At 47.3% G+C, this 17,185-nt stretch overlaps 1 protein-coding gene across 1 annotated transcript; it reads left to right on the top strand.

Moving 5' to 3' along the window:
• The first annotated feature begins 1,949 nt into the window (after positions 1-1,949).
• Positions 1,950-3,308, top strand: LOC119322254 (ATP-dependent Clp protease proteolytic subunit-like). Its single transcript, XM_037595746.1, has one exon. It carries the CDS (start codon positions 2,177-2,179, stop codon positions 3,077-3,079), a length of 903 nt encoding a protein of 300 aa, XP_037451643.1. The 5' UTR covers positions 1,950-2,176; the 3' UTR covers positions 3,080-3,308.
• The last annotated feature ends 13,877 nt before the right edge of the window (positions 3,309-17,185 follow it).

Raw genomic sequence — 17,185 nt, 5'->3', positions numbered from 1 at the left:
CGCAACGGCGAACATGCCGGCTCAGGCGGGTATCGGAGTTATTGGATGCTAATGGAAGGTGGCGGGTGGACCTCCTCCAACAACACTTCAGCGCCCCCGACGTGGAATGCATCTTGGCGATCAAGGCCAGCCCACGCAGGATGGAGGACGTCCTATCATGGGCTCTGGACGCGCGGGGCAATTTCAGTGTCCGCAGTGCATACAAGATCGCTCTCGAGGAGCGGACCAGCACCATCGCGTGCGCCACGAGCAGGGCACCGGATGGCACTCGTGCCGTCTGGAAGGCAGTGTGGGGGTGCCCTGCTCCCCCTAAGGTACGAGTTTTCGCATGGAGAGTCGCGACGGACTCTCTGGCAACGCTTGAAAATAAACATAAACGAACATTGGAGGTGTCTAATATATGTGCTTTATGTGGTTTGGAATGCGAGGACACATACCATGCCCTATGTCGTTGCCCGTTGGCCCGACAGCTATGGAAGGTGATGGCGCGTACATGGAGTATGCCCAAGCTGGAGACCGTGGACAACACTGGGCCGGAGTGGATCATCCACCTGCTGGACCAATGCAAGAACGAGGAGAGACTCCCTGTGGTGATGACACTTTGGCGGAGCTGGTATGTACGTAATGAAGTATACCACCACAAACCTGCACCACCACTTGAGGCTTCTACTAGATTCCTGTCCGGCTACATCAATACGCTGTTGTACATTCAGCAAAATCCATTTGATGACGTTGCCAAAGGGAAGGGAGCGATTACCTATGGTGGCCGCACGTCCGGCAAAGAACGAAATAAAATACCAAGCACTTGCTCACGTCCTGTTGAGCACTGGAGCAAGCCTCCATTTGGCTGGGTAAAACTAAACGTGGATGGTGCATGGAAGGAACATGAGGGAACAGGAGGTGCTGGGATGATACTTCGTGATCATACAGGTGCCGTCATTTTCGCTTCTTGCCGGTTCATCCCACGCTCTACAATACGCCCTCGAGGCAGAGATGGCGGCACTCATGGAGGGAGTGACTCTGGCTATGGAGCGGAGCCCGGACAGGTTGATAGTGGAGACGGACTGCTCGACGGCGGCTCACATGGTCAGGGACACCGAAACCAACAGGGCTCCAGTGGCGGCCATGGTTGGCGACATTAAGCAGATCCTAGCTGTCCGGCCACATGAAATCGTGGTGATTAAACGAGAGCAGAATAAAGCTAGCCACGCTCTCGCACAAATGGGCCGTTTACTGCCCAAAACTGCGGTTTGGCTTCATTGTGCCCCTGATGAGGTTGACATGTTATGTCAACAGGATTGTAATGACTCTGGTTAAGTAATGAAAGTTTTGTTATGCGCAAAAAAAAAAAAAAAACCTTGGAAGCAATTTTGTAGAATACATTGCACAAACTAATACGAGTAGGTCTGAATTGAGTGAGATTAGTGGCTCACGCGTAGGTGACTACGTGCACGTCGCACAGCCGCCACTGCGGCTTCCACGGCGCGAGGCGCTGCTTCCCTCCGCCGACCTGGCCCTGCCGCAGCCGCTGGACGATGCGCGGTAATGGTCGTGGCGTGAGAGATGGAGACACGTATCGGGATGCAATTTTAACGGAGTAGAATGGTTGCTTCACCACTCGTTCCGCCCTTGGCGTGTGCTCGTCTACCAGTGCAGAAAAACGCCAAAGCCCATCTCATTACCGAGCCTGCACTACACACACAGCAACAATACAAAAACGAAATCACTAGCATGGTAGAGAACCGGGCTAGTAGAACTCTCCCGCTACTGTGGGCTAAATTGAATTCTTCTTTGTCTCGAAAAAAATATTAAATTCTTTCCTGGAAAACAAGCGAAAGCCCAGACGTTCTTTGTCTCAGAAAAAAATAAATTCTTTCTTGGAAAACAAGCGAAAGCTCAGACGGAGAAGCAACAAAGGCAGGGAGAGGAACACCGATCCCCCACTCCACCCCACCCCACGGAGAGAAGGAGAGGAGAAGAGAAGAGAAGAAAAGATCCGATCCGGCGGATCGAAGCGCAACCACCGTCTCGACGTCTCGTCTCGCCCTATCCGTTTCCTCCGTTTCACACTCTCCTCACCCCGTTCCCCTTCCTTGGTATAAGTCCTCCCTTGCTATTTCCGCCTCACATCCGACCACAAATCCGCACCCCGGACGCCCCAGGACCAGCAGCAGCCATGACGCCCTCCGCCGTCGCCAACCTAGCCGGCGCCTCCCCGCTGCCCGCCTTCGCGCCCAGGCCCAGGTCCAGGCCCAACTCGGCCAGCCCGGGCCCGTTCGGGCCCGCGCCGCGCCGGCTCGCCGTCGCCGCCCCGCCGCGGGCCTTCTTCTCCTCCGCGCCCTACCAGCCGCCGGAGCCAGAGGGCTACTCCTCCGTCCGGGAGTACGGCCTCGTGCCCATGGTCGTCGAGACCACCTCCCGCGGGGAGCGCGCCTACGACATCTTCTCGCGCCTGCTCAAGGAGCGGATCGTCTGCATCCACGGGCCCATCGCCGACGAGACGGCCTCGCTCGTCGTCGCGCAGCTGCTCTTCCTCGAGTCCGAGAACCCGCTCAAGCCCATCAGCCTCTACATCAACTCCCCCGGGGGCGTCGTCACCGCCGGGCTCGCCATCTACGACACCATGCAGTACATCCGCTGCCCGGTCAACACCATCTGCATCGGCCAGGCCGCCTCCATGGGGTCGCTCCTGCTCGCCGCCGGCGCGCGCGGGGAGAGGCGGGCGCTGCCCAACGCCAGGGTCATGATCCACCAGCCCTCCGGCGGGGCCCAGGGCCAGGCCACCGACATCGCCATCCAGGCCAAGGAGATCCTCAAGCTGCGCGACCGCCTCAACAAGATCTACGCCAAGCACACGGGTCAGAACATCGACAAGATCGAGCAGTGCATGGAGCGTGACCTTTTCATGGACCCCGAGGAGGCGCGCGAATGGGGGCTTATAGACGAGGTCATCGAGAACCGCCCGGCCTCCCTCATGCCTGAGGGCCTCAGTGCCGTTGACCCGCCTCACCACGGTGGGGGCGCCGGCGCCAACGGCCGTGGCAGGGACAGGGATATGGAGGAGCCCTCCGCGGTATGAGGGGTGGCCACGAAGGTGAAACCTTTTTCTGAGTCCGGTGGCTATGTTGTTTGTTGTTAGATCTAAGTTTTGATGATTCCTAATACAACAGGTCAACTTGGTATCTCCTCCCTGTTGTTTCAATTGCCTGAACTGAGCTATTGCTGATATTATTGCAACTCGTAAAAGGGATTCCATTCCTTTGATACTGATAAATTGATAGTGTGTTGAATGTCCGTTATACGATCAATTTCAGGTTACAGCATCAAAAATCATGTTCTTCTTTTTTGCACATAAGATTTTCTTTGCTTTGTGTCAACAGCCAATTAGTTTTATGACGATGTTTTCTTTATATGCAGTATATGATGTACTTAGAGATGCATCAGTTGTCATTCTTTTCCTGTCCTTTTAGGCTAACCAGCATACACCATCACTATGGCGCTGTCCAATGTTCTTATTCACTACTCCCTCCGTCCCACAATATAAGATCGTTTCTCAAGCTAACATAAGATCTTATATTGTGGGACGAAGGGAATATAAGGTTAATTTCCAGAATCACTCAAGCGAAGAGGCATTAGCAGAAGTGTAGTTTATGTAGAGTTACTTTCACTGTTATTAGGAGCTTAGTGTTTAGAGATGACTGGATTAACCAATTTCAAAGAATGGTTTAGCATGTCTAGAAGTGTCAATATTTGGTCAAGCATTAAGCTATACAATTTGAAGGTAGAATTCTACTCCCTCTGTAAACAAATATAAGACGTTTTAGAGACTTGACACAAGTCTCTAAAACCTCATTTGTGTACAGAGGTCGTAAGTAGCTTGTGGTGTTGAGTTTGTTCAGATACAAGCTATGTGATTCATCCGGCGCTTCAGCCTTAGCAAACATCCAGAATGTGTTGCAGAGTTGCAGTATATACCTATGAACCAGACCAAGTTCCATTCCTAGAAACAGCATTCTAAAGAGTGATGCCTGTGCAGCCACCCAACTGTTAGGCACCCTGTCATGTTGTGATTTTGCCTGTAGGTAGAGTGATGTGTTCTTGCAAAGTGCAGCTTTCATAATTTGAATTGCTCATTTTGGTGAATTGGATATAGTGGAATATGCATTCTGGATGTTTGCTTGCTTGGAAAGTGAGATATTGCTCAGCTCTGTTTGTCAAACCATGGTATTCTATTATTATTATTATTATTTTCTGTTCAACACAGGCAGTTTGCAGTATATCGTAACTGTCTACTGGAATGTGTTGTCGATAACATTATACTACCTAGAAACAACGTACTAAAACAACGTACTAAAGAGTAATGCCTGTGCAGCCACTCAACTGTTAGGCACCATGTCATGTTGTGATTTTGCGTGTTGGTAGTGATATACTCCCTCTGCAAACTAATATAAGTGTGTTTAGATCACTACTTTAAACTAATATAAGAGCATTTAGATCACTGAAGTAGTGATCTAAACGCTCTTATATTAGTTTACTGAGGGAGTACTTGCAAAGTGCAGCTTCTGTTATTTGAATTCCTCTTTTTGATGAATTTGGATATGGTGGAATATGCATTCTGGATGTTTGCTCTCTTGGGAAGTGAGGTGCTACTTCCGTCTCAAAATGTAAGATGTTTTTGTAGGCCAGACATTTTGAGACGGAGGTAGTATTTCTCACCGCTGTTTGTCGAACCATGCTACTCTATTATATTTTTCTTATTGAAAATAGGCAGTTAGCAATATATCTTCATTGAGTTGATGGTTGTTGCCGGAGTCTCCCTCGTCCTCTCATTTCACGGTGGGCATGGCTGGGAACTCATACTCTCACACAAGCTTCTGCAAGCAAATCAAAGAACAGGTTAAGACCGTAAAAAAAAAACATGTTAACAGAAGCACACTGCAGCTGAAACAGACGGATTTTGGTCGGCACTACACCTCGTGCCTTTTTTATTTTTTGGGGTTAACTAATTCAACGTGATGCGCTAGATATCGCTCTATAATCAAATATAGACTGATATGTAAGTTCAATCCAAAATTCTCAAAGCACAAGGTCTAGTTCAAGATTTTAGATAAAAACTATAAATTTTATTATATTATAGGCAATGGGGTACATTGTCTGGTTTTTAAACTAGGCAAGGACCTTTATTTATAGGGTTTAGAGAGCATCTAAAACCACGATCACCTAATTTGGTGCCCTCTACGGCCGCGGACGTGTCCATTGGCAGTGCTCCTAATCTGGTGCCCTATACGCCCGCGGACGTGTCTGTTAGCAGTGCTCCGGTAGTAGCCAATTTGCCCTATTCACAATCATAAACCCCAAGTTCGGATACCCTATTTCATATAAAGCCGTGGAGATCATAGAGATAGCATAAAAACTTTATTTCATATAAAGCCGTGGAGATCATAGAGATAGCATAAAAACATTTACACATCGGCATGCAATTAGTTCATCCTAAAGGGTGGAGATAATTAGATTCAACCTAAAAGAAAAATAAAACATGTATAGGCGGGTGGCCGGAGTTCACCGCTTGGTCGGGCCTTTGCCCTTGCGGTCGGTGCGCGGCAGTCTATCTCCTCGGTGGTGGGTGAGGAGTCGTCATCATCATCCGTGGTGGTGCTGCTCTTCGATGCAGACAAAATGTAGCCGGAGAGGTGGCGGAGGAAGTGTTGCTGCTCCTTCGCATGGCAGACGACCTTGGCGGCGGAGTCTCCTTCTCCCGCGCGAGGCGCTCAGACACCTCGAAATCGAGAAGGGCGCCTTCATGTTCTTGCGACAGAGGAGCCGCGCACCGAACTCCGCAGTGGTCAGCGACCGCCATATGACCTCATAGAGGAGCACCTCCTTCAGGTTGACGGGGATGGAGCGCGCCCGCCGGTGTGAAGAACCGGGCTTCGCCGTGGCCACCGCCCACTGCCGCTCACGTCGGTCATCTTTGAATCCGGCATGCGCATCCGCACAGGAGCCGCGAGCACGAGCACCCACCGCTGCCCGAGCGGTGATGGCACCGGTGGGGATGGGTAGACGCCCGCGGTTCGATCTAGAGCAGAGCGGAGGGGATGGTCGACCGTGACCCACATTCCATCGGCGGGAGGTGGAGGAGCTCACGGCGGACACGACGGAGCTCGAGCTCTTGCCGGTGTCCACACATGAACGTTAGATGGCTATGCGGAGCGCGAGCTACTCCTTGTCCGGCGCATTGCTAGATCTGTCGTCCTCCTCCTTCACAAGACCGTCCTAGTCCATGGGATCGGCTCGTTGTTGGAGTCCTGGCCGGAGTTGGCCATGCCGGAGGGGAGGGGAAGGATTTGGGGGGAAGCGAAGGAGACGAGGAAGCGGAGAAGACAAGTGCAGACTAAGAAAGTGAGGGTTTGACTAGGGTTTTTCCAATGTGGTGGGGTATTTGTGGGGGCGTGGGGGCAGAGCGGCCCCCAGTGGGCCAATCCAATGTGGCACCCGCGTCCGGGCATCCCTATATCGCCCCGGATATGGGTTGGGTATGGGGAGTGTCGATCAGTCCGATCGTTTGGTTCAGATATGGGAGCCATTTGGGTGGCACTTTTTCATCCGAACGGTGACCAGGCAGCCCACCCGAACGTTTGGGCCGTGTATGAGGGTCCGTTTGTAGATGTTGTGTGGACCTTTATTTGTAGGCTTTGGTTAAGCCTTTACATCTTAACTTCTACTTATAGCTAGACCACTCCAGAAAACATTAGCCAAAACTAAGAAGACAAACAAATACTAACTAGAGTGGAAGTATGTTTAATTTCATTGAGTCTAGCCACTTTTTGCCACATGATGAGCATTTATTGTCTTGCGGTATGGAATGAAATGATGCATTTTACAAAATTTGGCCACGGCCACAAACACGACATCACTCCCGTGTCGTGTTCTTTGCAGATCCAAGGCAAAGTTCATAGAGACATCCTTCCGTTGGGCAACAGGAACAAGCAAAGGCGTGTATAACCCTGTGTTCTAGACCTGCGCTTTGCAAATTTGACATATCGCTGAACAAATATTCCATCATTTTCATTTAGTTGTGGCCAATAATAATGCTCCTCCAAGTAGCGATAGTCTTGTTACGTCCAACATGACCACTAAGATCACTTGAATGGAGCTAACTAATCAGTTTGTCACGTAGATAACTTCTCGGAGTGCACAAATGATCACTTCAGAAGCCAAGAGAAATGCATGACGACTAAAAGCATCGGCTACTCGATTGGTTGCTCCAAATTTATTCACAATGAGATAGTTAAAGCTGTTAAGATATGTTGCCCATCCTGCTAGCATGCGATCAACATACTTTCTAAAATGCTTTAAGGATTGATGGTCAGTGTTGGGGATATAACTCCGAGGTATGACCCGCCCAGGAGGGGTCGGGTTACACTGTTGGCGGTTGAATATGAAAAGGTCCAAGGAGGTCCAGGGCATGAAGACGATGGCTCATGGAGGCAGGCCTGGTGAAGGCCCAAGACCCGGGCTTGTGAACCGTTGTATGATAGCTTGTCTTGTAATGCAATGACTAGTTAGAAACCGAGCCGGACACGGTGTGAGCCGACCAAGACTCTGTAAGCCGCAGGGTCCCAACATGTGTATATAAAGGTGAGACCCGGCGGCGGGTTAACTCAAGAAACAAGAAATCAAGAACTAGGTCAAGCGTATCCGCTCCCTTGTAATCGAAACTCAAGCAATACAACTAGAAGCAGGATGTAGGCTTTTACCTCCATCGTGAGGGGCCGAACCTGGGTAAACTCTTTGTGTTCTTTGTACCGTTCAACCCCTTCAAGATAACCTAGTCACGATGGCTCCACACCTAAGTCCTTCCATAGGGCATCTACCGTGACAAAAACCATGACAGTTGGCGCCCACCATGGGGCCCTCGCACGATGGTTTTGAGTTCTTAAAGGGCAGCTTCTCAGGGATCAAGAAATGCGCCGTGGGCCGGATGACCAAGAGCCACTGTGTTAAGATCTACATCGACGATGTTGGCTGGGGGTCCTAAGGCCAATTCAATTGAGTATGGGTACCGGGTCCCCTTCGGCGGAATTCACGTCTTCATTGGCAAGATTGGTGAGTCGTTGCCTGAGCCGGACGCCTGCACCGACAACATTGAGACGACTCGGCGCGCGCAAACCGCCAAGGTCCAACTTGCCCAGAAGTGCGCTTTCGTTGGCTTTATTCATGGGGCGGATCTTGAGGAAGGTTCTGTGTCTGGTGGAGGGACAACCATCTACTCAGGTGACGAGTCTTCCACCGGTGAAACTGAGTCAATTTTTCAACTGCAAAACGGCGGGCTTGGGGGCTACTCCGATGGTGACAGTATTGCGGACTCCTATGAGCCGCCGAGCAGTGATGCTATCTTCATGGCTGGTACACAAAAGATGCTGAACTCATCAACCACCACAGCTATGACCTCCGGTTCAACGGCTGCTGTGACGGCCGAAGCGAGCAGCTTCGTACGCCCGCCGGCTCAGGTCTTAGCAAAGCTCTTGGATGCTTTGGCGACTCTGTTAGCCACAGAAGTGACTCTGGCGACTCAAGCACAACATAATGTGGAAGTTGCAAAGCTGCATGATGAGGTAGCCAAGGCTAGAGAAGAGCTTAATGCAGAGAATGTCAGGATGACAACGGAGTGAGCCGCTTTGGAGGCCGAGACACAGCGGATATGCGCAGAGGCTTTTCGTTTAAGTCTGGACCAGAACACATCAAACGCTGTCTTACGAAGGAGGCATCAGAGCCGTTTGCCTCCGCAGTTTGAGGAGAGGAATCTCTTTACTACACCCGGCGCAGGGCCAAGTAACCCACCCGGTGTGACCCGGGCCGCTGAAGCGCCTACGACTAGAGTGACGGCTCAGCCTTGCGTAACAGACCCGTCTCATATAGATTTAACCCCGCCTCAGTGAGTGTCAACACCTCTTGGTCACTTATCTAACATGTTGGATAACATGATTGTTGCGGCTTCACGGCTGGCGGCTCTTCCAATTGAAGGCGAGTCTCCTATTGCGGTAGAGGCCCGAAACGTTGTGGAACTTCTTCAGACGGCGGTAGCTCAGCGGGCGGCTTACTCCTATAGCCATGAGCAGATACATTCAACTCCACATCAGAGCCGAAGCTACAGCAGGCGAGTTGAGTCACCGGCGGTTTCTAGCAGCGAACGAAGTTGTAACCCGCCCCATGGTGATAATAATGTTCAGGCCCAGACGGATCAGGCTAGGGCACACCAAGAGGTGGAGCTGACGGCTCAATTAGCAACTCATCGACAGCCTCAGTTAAACCCTTCTGTATCTATAGAAGCGGGGATGACCTCTCGGTCAGTTGGAGTACCCTGTTTGGTGTCGGCTCTGTGAAACGAACGTCTGGCCAAATATTTTAAGGGTCCTCGTAAGGTGCCTAATTACACAGCTGATCAACCACCCGAGGCTTGGATTGAGAGCTATGAGCTGGCCATGGAGATGCCGGATGTTAACGATGTTGTATGTGCCAAATACTTCACCATGATGCTAGATGGGCCGGCACAAACTTGGCTGAAAGGTTACCTACCAACTCTATCAATTCATGGGCTGAGTTGAAGGCGTGTTTTATTCAAAATTTCAAAGACACATGCAAGCAGCCTCTATCGATAATCGACCTAGACGCCTGTGTTCAACGCGAGGATGAGTCAGCCCACCATTGAGTGCGCAGGGTCTCGACAGTTATTCACTCATCGAATAGCATCAACGTCGGTTCTGCTGTTCTAAGTCTGGAGAAAAATTGACGTTTTCTCCCCCTCAAGCAGAAGGTAGGGCGGCTTAAACGTCATTGCAGTGACATGGGAGAGCTTAAGGCGGCTCTCATCAAATATGCTGACTTAGACAACACTAAGGACCCTGGGTCCGATGAGGAGAAGTCCAGCAAAGGGAAGAAGAATGGCAATGGAAAGGGACAACAACAAGGTTTGACAAGGCAAAATCAAGGAAACAACCGCAAATGTAAGCAATTGGATGGTGGGTCAGATTTTGTGGCCAACACCAATGCACAGCGTAATATTCAGCGTCGTAAGAGTAGGCCGCAGTTTGGAGGGCCGAAATTCAACCTGGAGGCGATGTTAAATGAGCATTGCCCAAAGCATAGTCTTCCGGATAGTCCATCAACTCACTTATGGAAGGATTGTTTCATTATGAAGGAGTATAAAAATCCCGGCTATCTCCAGAATCGTAATAACAATAATGGCCCGCATGGCAGGTCAGGATCTGGCTCTCATGGCCTCGGCTTTGGGAGTGGCGGCTCAAACTCTGGATATCAGGGACAGGGTAATCAGAGCGGTTATAATCAGCAGCCCAGTCAGAATAACTAGCAACAACAATTAGGGTATTAGAGTAATCCTAAGCAGCTTAACAGTGGCCAATATCATGTTTTCACCACAAGCCTTTGTAAGCGAGAGCAAAAAGTTCATAAGCGTGCTGTTAATACAGTTGAGCCGGCGGTGCCTCGAAACTTACAGTGGTTAGAGCAGCCAATCGTATGGAGCCGTCCGGATCGCCCGCCCCGGGTTGAAAATCCGGGATAGCTGGCGTTAGTGGCCCCTCAAGTTGGGGGTTATAAGTTTACTAAAGTGCTCATGGACGGAGGCAACAACATCAATATCCTTTATTATGATACTTTTCATCGTATGGATTTGATTGACAAACATCTTAAGCCGTCTTCTGCAGTCTTTCACGGTGTGCTACCTGGTAAATCGGCATACCCAGTTGGTACGATTGCCTTGGATGTGACTTTTGGTGATGACCATGACTACAGGGCAGAGACGTTGTGGTTTGAGGTGGTCAAAATTAAGAGCCGTTATCACGCTTTGTTTGGCCGGCCGGATTATGCCAAATTTATGGCACGACCTTGTTATGTGTATCTACAGCTTAAGATGCCAGGGCATAAGGGTACCATTACGGTTCATGGTAATAGAAAGATTGCTTTGGAGTGCGAAGAAGGTGATGCGGCTTATGCTGAGTCTGCTTGTGCTACGAAGGAACTTAAGTATTATAAGGATAATGTTGACGCGACTGACATGACTCCGTTGAAGAAGCCAACCACAAAGCAAGACCCTTTGTTGAAGTTTAAATCGGCGGACGATGCCAAGTAGGTTGACTTTGTCCCTAGCGACTCATCTCATCAGTTCACTATTGGTGCTAATATGGATCCGAAATAGGAAGCCCGCTCATCGAGTTCATCTGTGAGAACCGGGACATCTTTGCATGGAAGCCTTCAGACATGTCGGGTGTACCGAGAGAACTCGCTGAGCACACTCTCAATATTGATCGTAAATTTAAGCCGGTCAAGCAATTCCTTTGTCGTTTTAATGAAGAGAGACGCAAGGCCATTGGAGAAGAGGTGGCCCGGCTCTTGGCGGCCGGGTTCATCGTTGATGTTTTTCACCCTGAGTGGTTGGCTAATCCGGTGCTGGTACTTAAGAAAAATGGCACTTGGTGTATGTGTGTGGATTATACAGACCTCAACAAAGCTTGCCCAGCTGATCCTTTTGCTCTTCCCCGTATTGATCAGATCATAGATGCCACGGCGGGTTGTGAGCATTTATGTTTCCTGGATGCTTATTCTGGTTATCATCAGATCAAGATGACAGTCAAAGACCAAGAGAATACGACCTCCATCACGCCTTTTGGAGCTTTCTTCTATGTTTCTATGCCTTTTGGGCTCAAGAGTGCCCATGCGACTTATCAGCATTGTGTCTAGACCTGTTTTCAAGTTAGATTGGACGTAATGTTCATGCTTACGTGGACAGTATTGTTGTTAAGTCTAGAAAGAAGGAGACTTTGTTGGATGATCTGAAAGAGACCTTTGATAATCTTTGGATCTACAAAATGATGCTTAACCCGGCCAAATGCGTCTTTGGTGTGCCTGCGGGCAAGCTCTTGAGTTTTTTGGTCTTTGAAAGAGGTATTGAAGCTAACCCAGAGAAAATCAAGGCTATCACTTCATTGGCTAAGCCGGCGTGCGTCAATGATGTTCAGAGTTTGGCGGGTCGTATTGCAGCGTTGAGCCGGTTTATAAGCAGCCCGGGAGAGAAGGCTATTCCTCTATACCAGATGATGAAGACAACTGATCGTTTTGTCTGGAGTGATGCTGCCAATGAGGCGTTTGAGACACTTAAAAGTCAGTTAGTTGAGCCGCCAGTTCTTGCAGCTCCTATTGAGAAAGTGTTGGGGAACATAGTAATTTCAAAAAAATTCCTACGCACACACAAGATCATGGTGATGCATAGCAACGAGAGGGGAGAGTGTTGTCCACGTACCCTCGTAGACCGAAAGCGGAAGCGTTATCACTACACGGTTGATGTAGTCATACGTCTTCACGGCCCGACCGATCAAGCACCGAAAGCACGGCACCTCCGAGTTCTTGCACACGTTCAGCTCGATGATGTCCCTCGAACTCTGATCCATCCGAGCTTCAAGGGAGAGTTTCGTCAGCACGATAGCGTGGTGACGATGATGATGCTCTACCGACGCAGGGCTTCGCCTAAGCACCGCTACGATATTATTAGGTGGAATATGGTGGAGGGGGGCACCACACACGGCTGGGAGAGATCAATAGATCAACTTGTGTGTTTAGAGGTGCCCCCTGCCCCCGTATATAAAGGAGCAAGGGGGGAGATGGCCGACCAAGAGGAGGGCGCGCCAAAGGGGGAGTCCAACTCCCACCGGGAGTAGGACTCCTCCTTTCCTTGTAGGAGTAGGAGAAGGGAAGGAAAAAGGAGAAGGAAGGAAGGGGGCGCCCCCTCTCCCTAGTCAAATTCGGACTAGTCCATGGGGAGGGGTGCGGCCACCCTTTGAGGCCTTTCTCTCCTTTCTCGTATGGCCCATTAAGGCCCAATATGAATCCCCGTAACTCTCCGGTACTCCGAAAAATACCCGAATCACTCGGAACCTTTCCGATGTCCGAATATAGTCGTCCAATATATCGATCTTTACGTCTCGACCATTTCAAGACTCCTAGTCATGTCCCCGATCTGATCCGACACTCTGAACTACCTTCGGTACATCAAAACACATAACTTATAATATAAATCGTCATCTAACTTAAAGCGTGCAGACCCTACGGGTTCGAGAACTATGTAGACATGACCGAGACATGTCTCCGGTCAATAACCAATAACGGAACCTGGATGCTCATATTGGCTCCCACATATTCTACGAAGATCTTTATCGGTCAAACCACATAACAACATACATTGTTCCTTTTGTCATCGGTATGTTACTTGCCCGAGATTTGATCGTCGGTATCTCAATACCAAGTTCAATATCGTTACAGGCAAGTCTCTTTACTTGTTAAGTAATGCATCATCCCGCAACTAACTCATTAGTCACATTGTTTGCAAGGCTTATAGTGATGTGCATTACCGAGAGGGCCCAGAGATACCTCTCTGACAATCGGAGTGACAAAACCTAATCTCAAAATACGCCAACTCAACATGTACCTTTGGAGACACCTGTAGAGCTCCTTTATAATCACCCAGTTACATTGTGACATTTGGTAGCACACAAAGTGTTCCTCCGGTAAATGGGAGTTGCATAATCTCATAGTTGTAGGAACATGTATAAGTCATGAAGAAAGCAATAGCAACATACTAACCGATCAAGTGCTAAGCTAACGGAATGGGTCAAGTCAATCAAATCATTATCCTAATGATGTGATCTCGTTAATCAAATGACAACTCATGTCTATGGCTAGGAAACTTAACCATATTTGATTCAACGAGCTAGTCAAGTAGAGGCATACTAGTGACACTCTGTTTGCCTATGTATTCACACATGTATTATGTTTCCGGTTAATACAATTCTAGCATGAATAATAAACATTTATCATGAAATAAGGAAATAAATAATAAATTTATTATTGCCTCTAGGGCATATTTCCTTCAGTCTCCCACTTACACTAGAGTCAATAATCTAGTTCACATCGCCATGTGATTTAACACCAATATTCACATCTGTATGTGATTAATACCCATAGTTCACATCATCATGTGATCAACACCCAAAGGGTTTACTAGAGTCAATAATCTAGTTCACATCGCTATGTGATTAACACCCAAAGAGTACTAAGGTATGATCAAGTTTTGCTCGTGAGAGAAGTTTAGTCAACGGGTCTGTCACATTCAGAGCCGTATGTATTTCGCGAATATTCTATGTCTACAATGCTCTGCATGGAGCTACTCTAGCTAATTGCTCCCACTTTCAATATGTATCCAGATTGAGACTTAGAGTCATCTGGATCGGTGTAAAAGCTTGCACCGATGTAACTCTTTACAACGGGCTCTTTTATCACCTCCATAATCGACAAATATTTCCTTAGTCCTCACTAAGGATATTCTTGACCACTGTCCAGTGATCTACTCCTAGATCAAAATTGTACTCCCTTACCAAACTCAGAGCAAGGTATACAATAGGTCTGGTATACAACATAGCATACTTTATAGAACCTATGACTGAGGCATAGGGAATGGCTTTTCATTATTTTCTATTTTCTACCATGGTCGGGTTTTTGAGTCTTACTCAACTTCACACCTTGCAACACAGGCAAGAACTCCTTCTTTGACTGTTCCATTTTGAATTACTTCAAAATCTTATCAAGGTATGTACTCATTGAAAAATCTTATCAAGCGTCTTGATCTATTTCTATAGATCTTGATGCTCAATGTGTAAGCAGCTTCACCGAGGTCTTTCTTTGAAAAACTCTTTCCAAATACTCCTTTATGCTTTCCAGAAAATTCTACATTATTTCCGATCAACAATATGTTATTCACATATACTTATCAGAAATGCCGTAGTGCTCCCACTCACTTTCTTGTAAATACAGGCTTTACCGCAAGTCTGTATAAAACTATATGCTTTGATCAACTCATCAAAGCGTATATTCCAACTCCGAGATGCTTGCACTAGTCCATAGATGGATCACTAGAGCTTGCACATTTTGTTAGCACCTTTAGGATTGACAAAACCTTCTGGTTGCATCATATACAACTCTTCTATAATAAATCCATTAAGGAATGCAGTTTTGACATCCATTTGCCAGACTTCATAAAATGTGGCAATTGCTAACATGATTCGGACAGACTTAAGCATCGATACGAGTGAGAAAATCTCATCGTATTCAACACCTTGAACTTGTCGAAAAACCTTTTGCGACAAGTCGAGCTTTGTAGATAGTAACACTACTATCAGCGTCCGTCTTCCTCTTGAAGATCCATTTATTTTCTATGGCTTGCCGATCATCGGGCAAGTCCACCAAAGTCCACACTTTGTTCTCATATATGGATCCAATCTCAGATTTCATGGCCTCAAGCCATTTCGCGGAATCTGGGCTCATCATCGCTTCCTCATAGTTTGTACGTTCCCACGGTCAAGTAACATGACCTCCAGAATAGGATTACCGTACCACTCTGGTGCAGATCTTACTCTGGAAGACCTACGAGGTTCTGTAGTAACTTAATCTGAAGTTTCATGATCATCATCATTAACTTCCTCACTAATTGGTGTAGGAATCACTGGAACTGATTTCTGTGATGAACTACTTTCCAATTCATGAGAAGGTACAATTACCTTATCAACTTCTACTTTCCTCCCACTCACTTCTTTCAAGAGAAACTCCTTCTCTAGAAAGGATCCATTTTAGCAACGAATATCTTGCCTTCGGATCTGTGATAGAAGGTGTACCCAACAGTTTCCTTTGGGTATTCTACAAAGACGCACTTCTCCGATTTGGGTTCGAGCTTATCAGGTTAAAACTTTTTCACATAAGCATCACAGCTCCAAACTTTAAGAAATGACAACTTAGGTTTATTGCTAAACCATAGTTCATACGGTGTCGTCTCAACGGATTTAGATGGTGCCCTATTTAACGTGAATGTAGCTATCTCTAATGCATAACCCAAAATGATATTGGCAAATCGGTAAGAGACATCATTAATCGCACCATATCAAATAAAGTGCGGACACACTGTTACGCTGTGGTGTTCCAGGTGGCATGAGTTTGTGAAACTATTCCACATTGTTTGAACTGAAGGACAAACTCGTAACTCAAATATTCATCTCCACGATCAGATCGCAGAAACTTTATTTAATTGTTACGATGATTTTACACTTCACTCTGAAATTCTTTGAACCTTTCAACTATTTTAGACTTATGTTTCATCAAGTAGATATACCCATATCTGCTCAAATCATCTGTGAAGGTCAGAAAATAATGATACCTGCCACGAGCCTTAATACTCATTGGTCTGCATACATCAGTATGTATTATTTCCAACAAGTTTGTTGCTTGTTCCATTGTTCCGAAGAACGAAGTTTTAGTCATCTTGCCCAAAAGGCACGATTCGCAAGCATCAAATGATTCATAACCAAGTGATTCCAAAAGTCCATCTTTATGGAGTTTCTTCATGCGCTTTACACCGATATGACCCAAACGGCAGTGCCACAAATAAGTTGCACTATCATTATCAACTTTGCATCTTTTGGCATCAATATGATGTATATGTGTATCACTGCGATCGAGATCCGACAAACTATTTTCATTGGGTGTATGACCATCGAAGGTTTTATTCATGTAAACAGAACAACAATTATTCTCTGACTTTAAATGAATAACCATATTGCAATAAACATGATCAAATCATATTCATGCTCAACGCAAACGCCAAATAATATTTATTTAGGTTTAACACTAATCTCTAAAATATAGGGAGTGTGCGATGATGATCATATCAATCTTGGAACCACTTCCAACACACATCGTCACTTCACCCTCAACCAGTCTCTGTTTATTCTGTAACTCCTGTTTCGAGTTACTAATCTTAGCAACCGAACAAGTATCAAATACCCAGGGGTTACTATAAACACTAGTAAGGTACACATCAATAACCTGTATATCAAATATACCCTTGTTCACTTTGCCATCCTTCTTATCTACCAAATATTCAGGGCATTTCCACTTCCAGTGACCATTTCCTTTGCAGTAGAAGCACTCAGTTTCAGGCTTTGGTCCAGCTTTGGGCTTCTTCCCGGGAGTGACAACTTGCTTGCCATTCTACTTGAAGTTCCCTTTCTTTCCCTTTGCCCTTTTCTTGAAACTAGTGGTCTTGTCAATCATCAACACTTGATGCTCT

Source organism: Triticum dicoccoides, chromosome 6B, assembly GCF_002162155.2.
Source record: "Triticum dicoccoides isolate Atlit2015 ecotype Zavitan chromosome 6B, WEW_v2.0, whole genome shotgun sequence".
Classification (NCBI taxonomy): domain Eukaryota; kingdom Viridiplantae; phylum Streptophyta; class Magnoliopsida; order Poales; family Poaceae; genus Triticum; species Triticum dicoccoides.
Note: the sequence above shows the minus strand (reverse complement) of the source record. Positions and strands in the feature narration are given on the sequence as shown.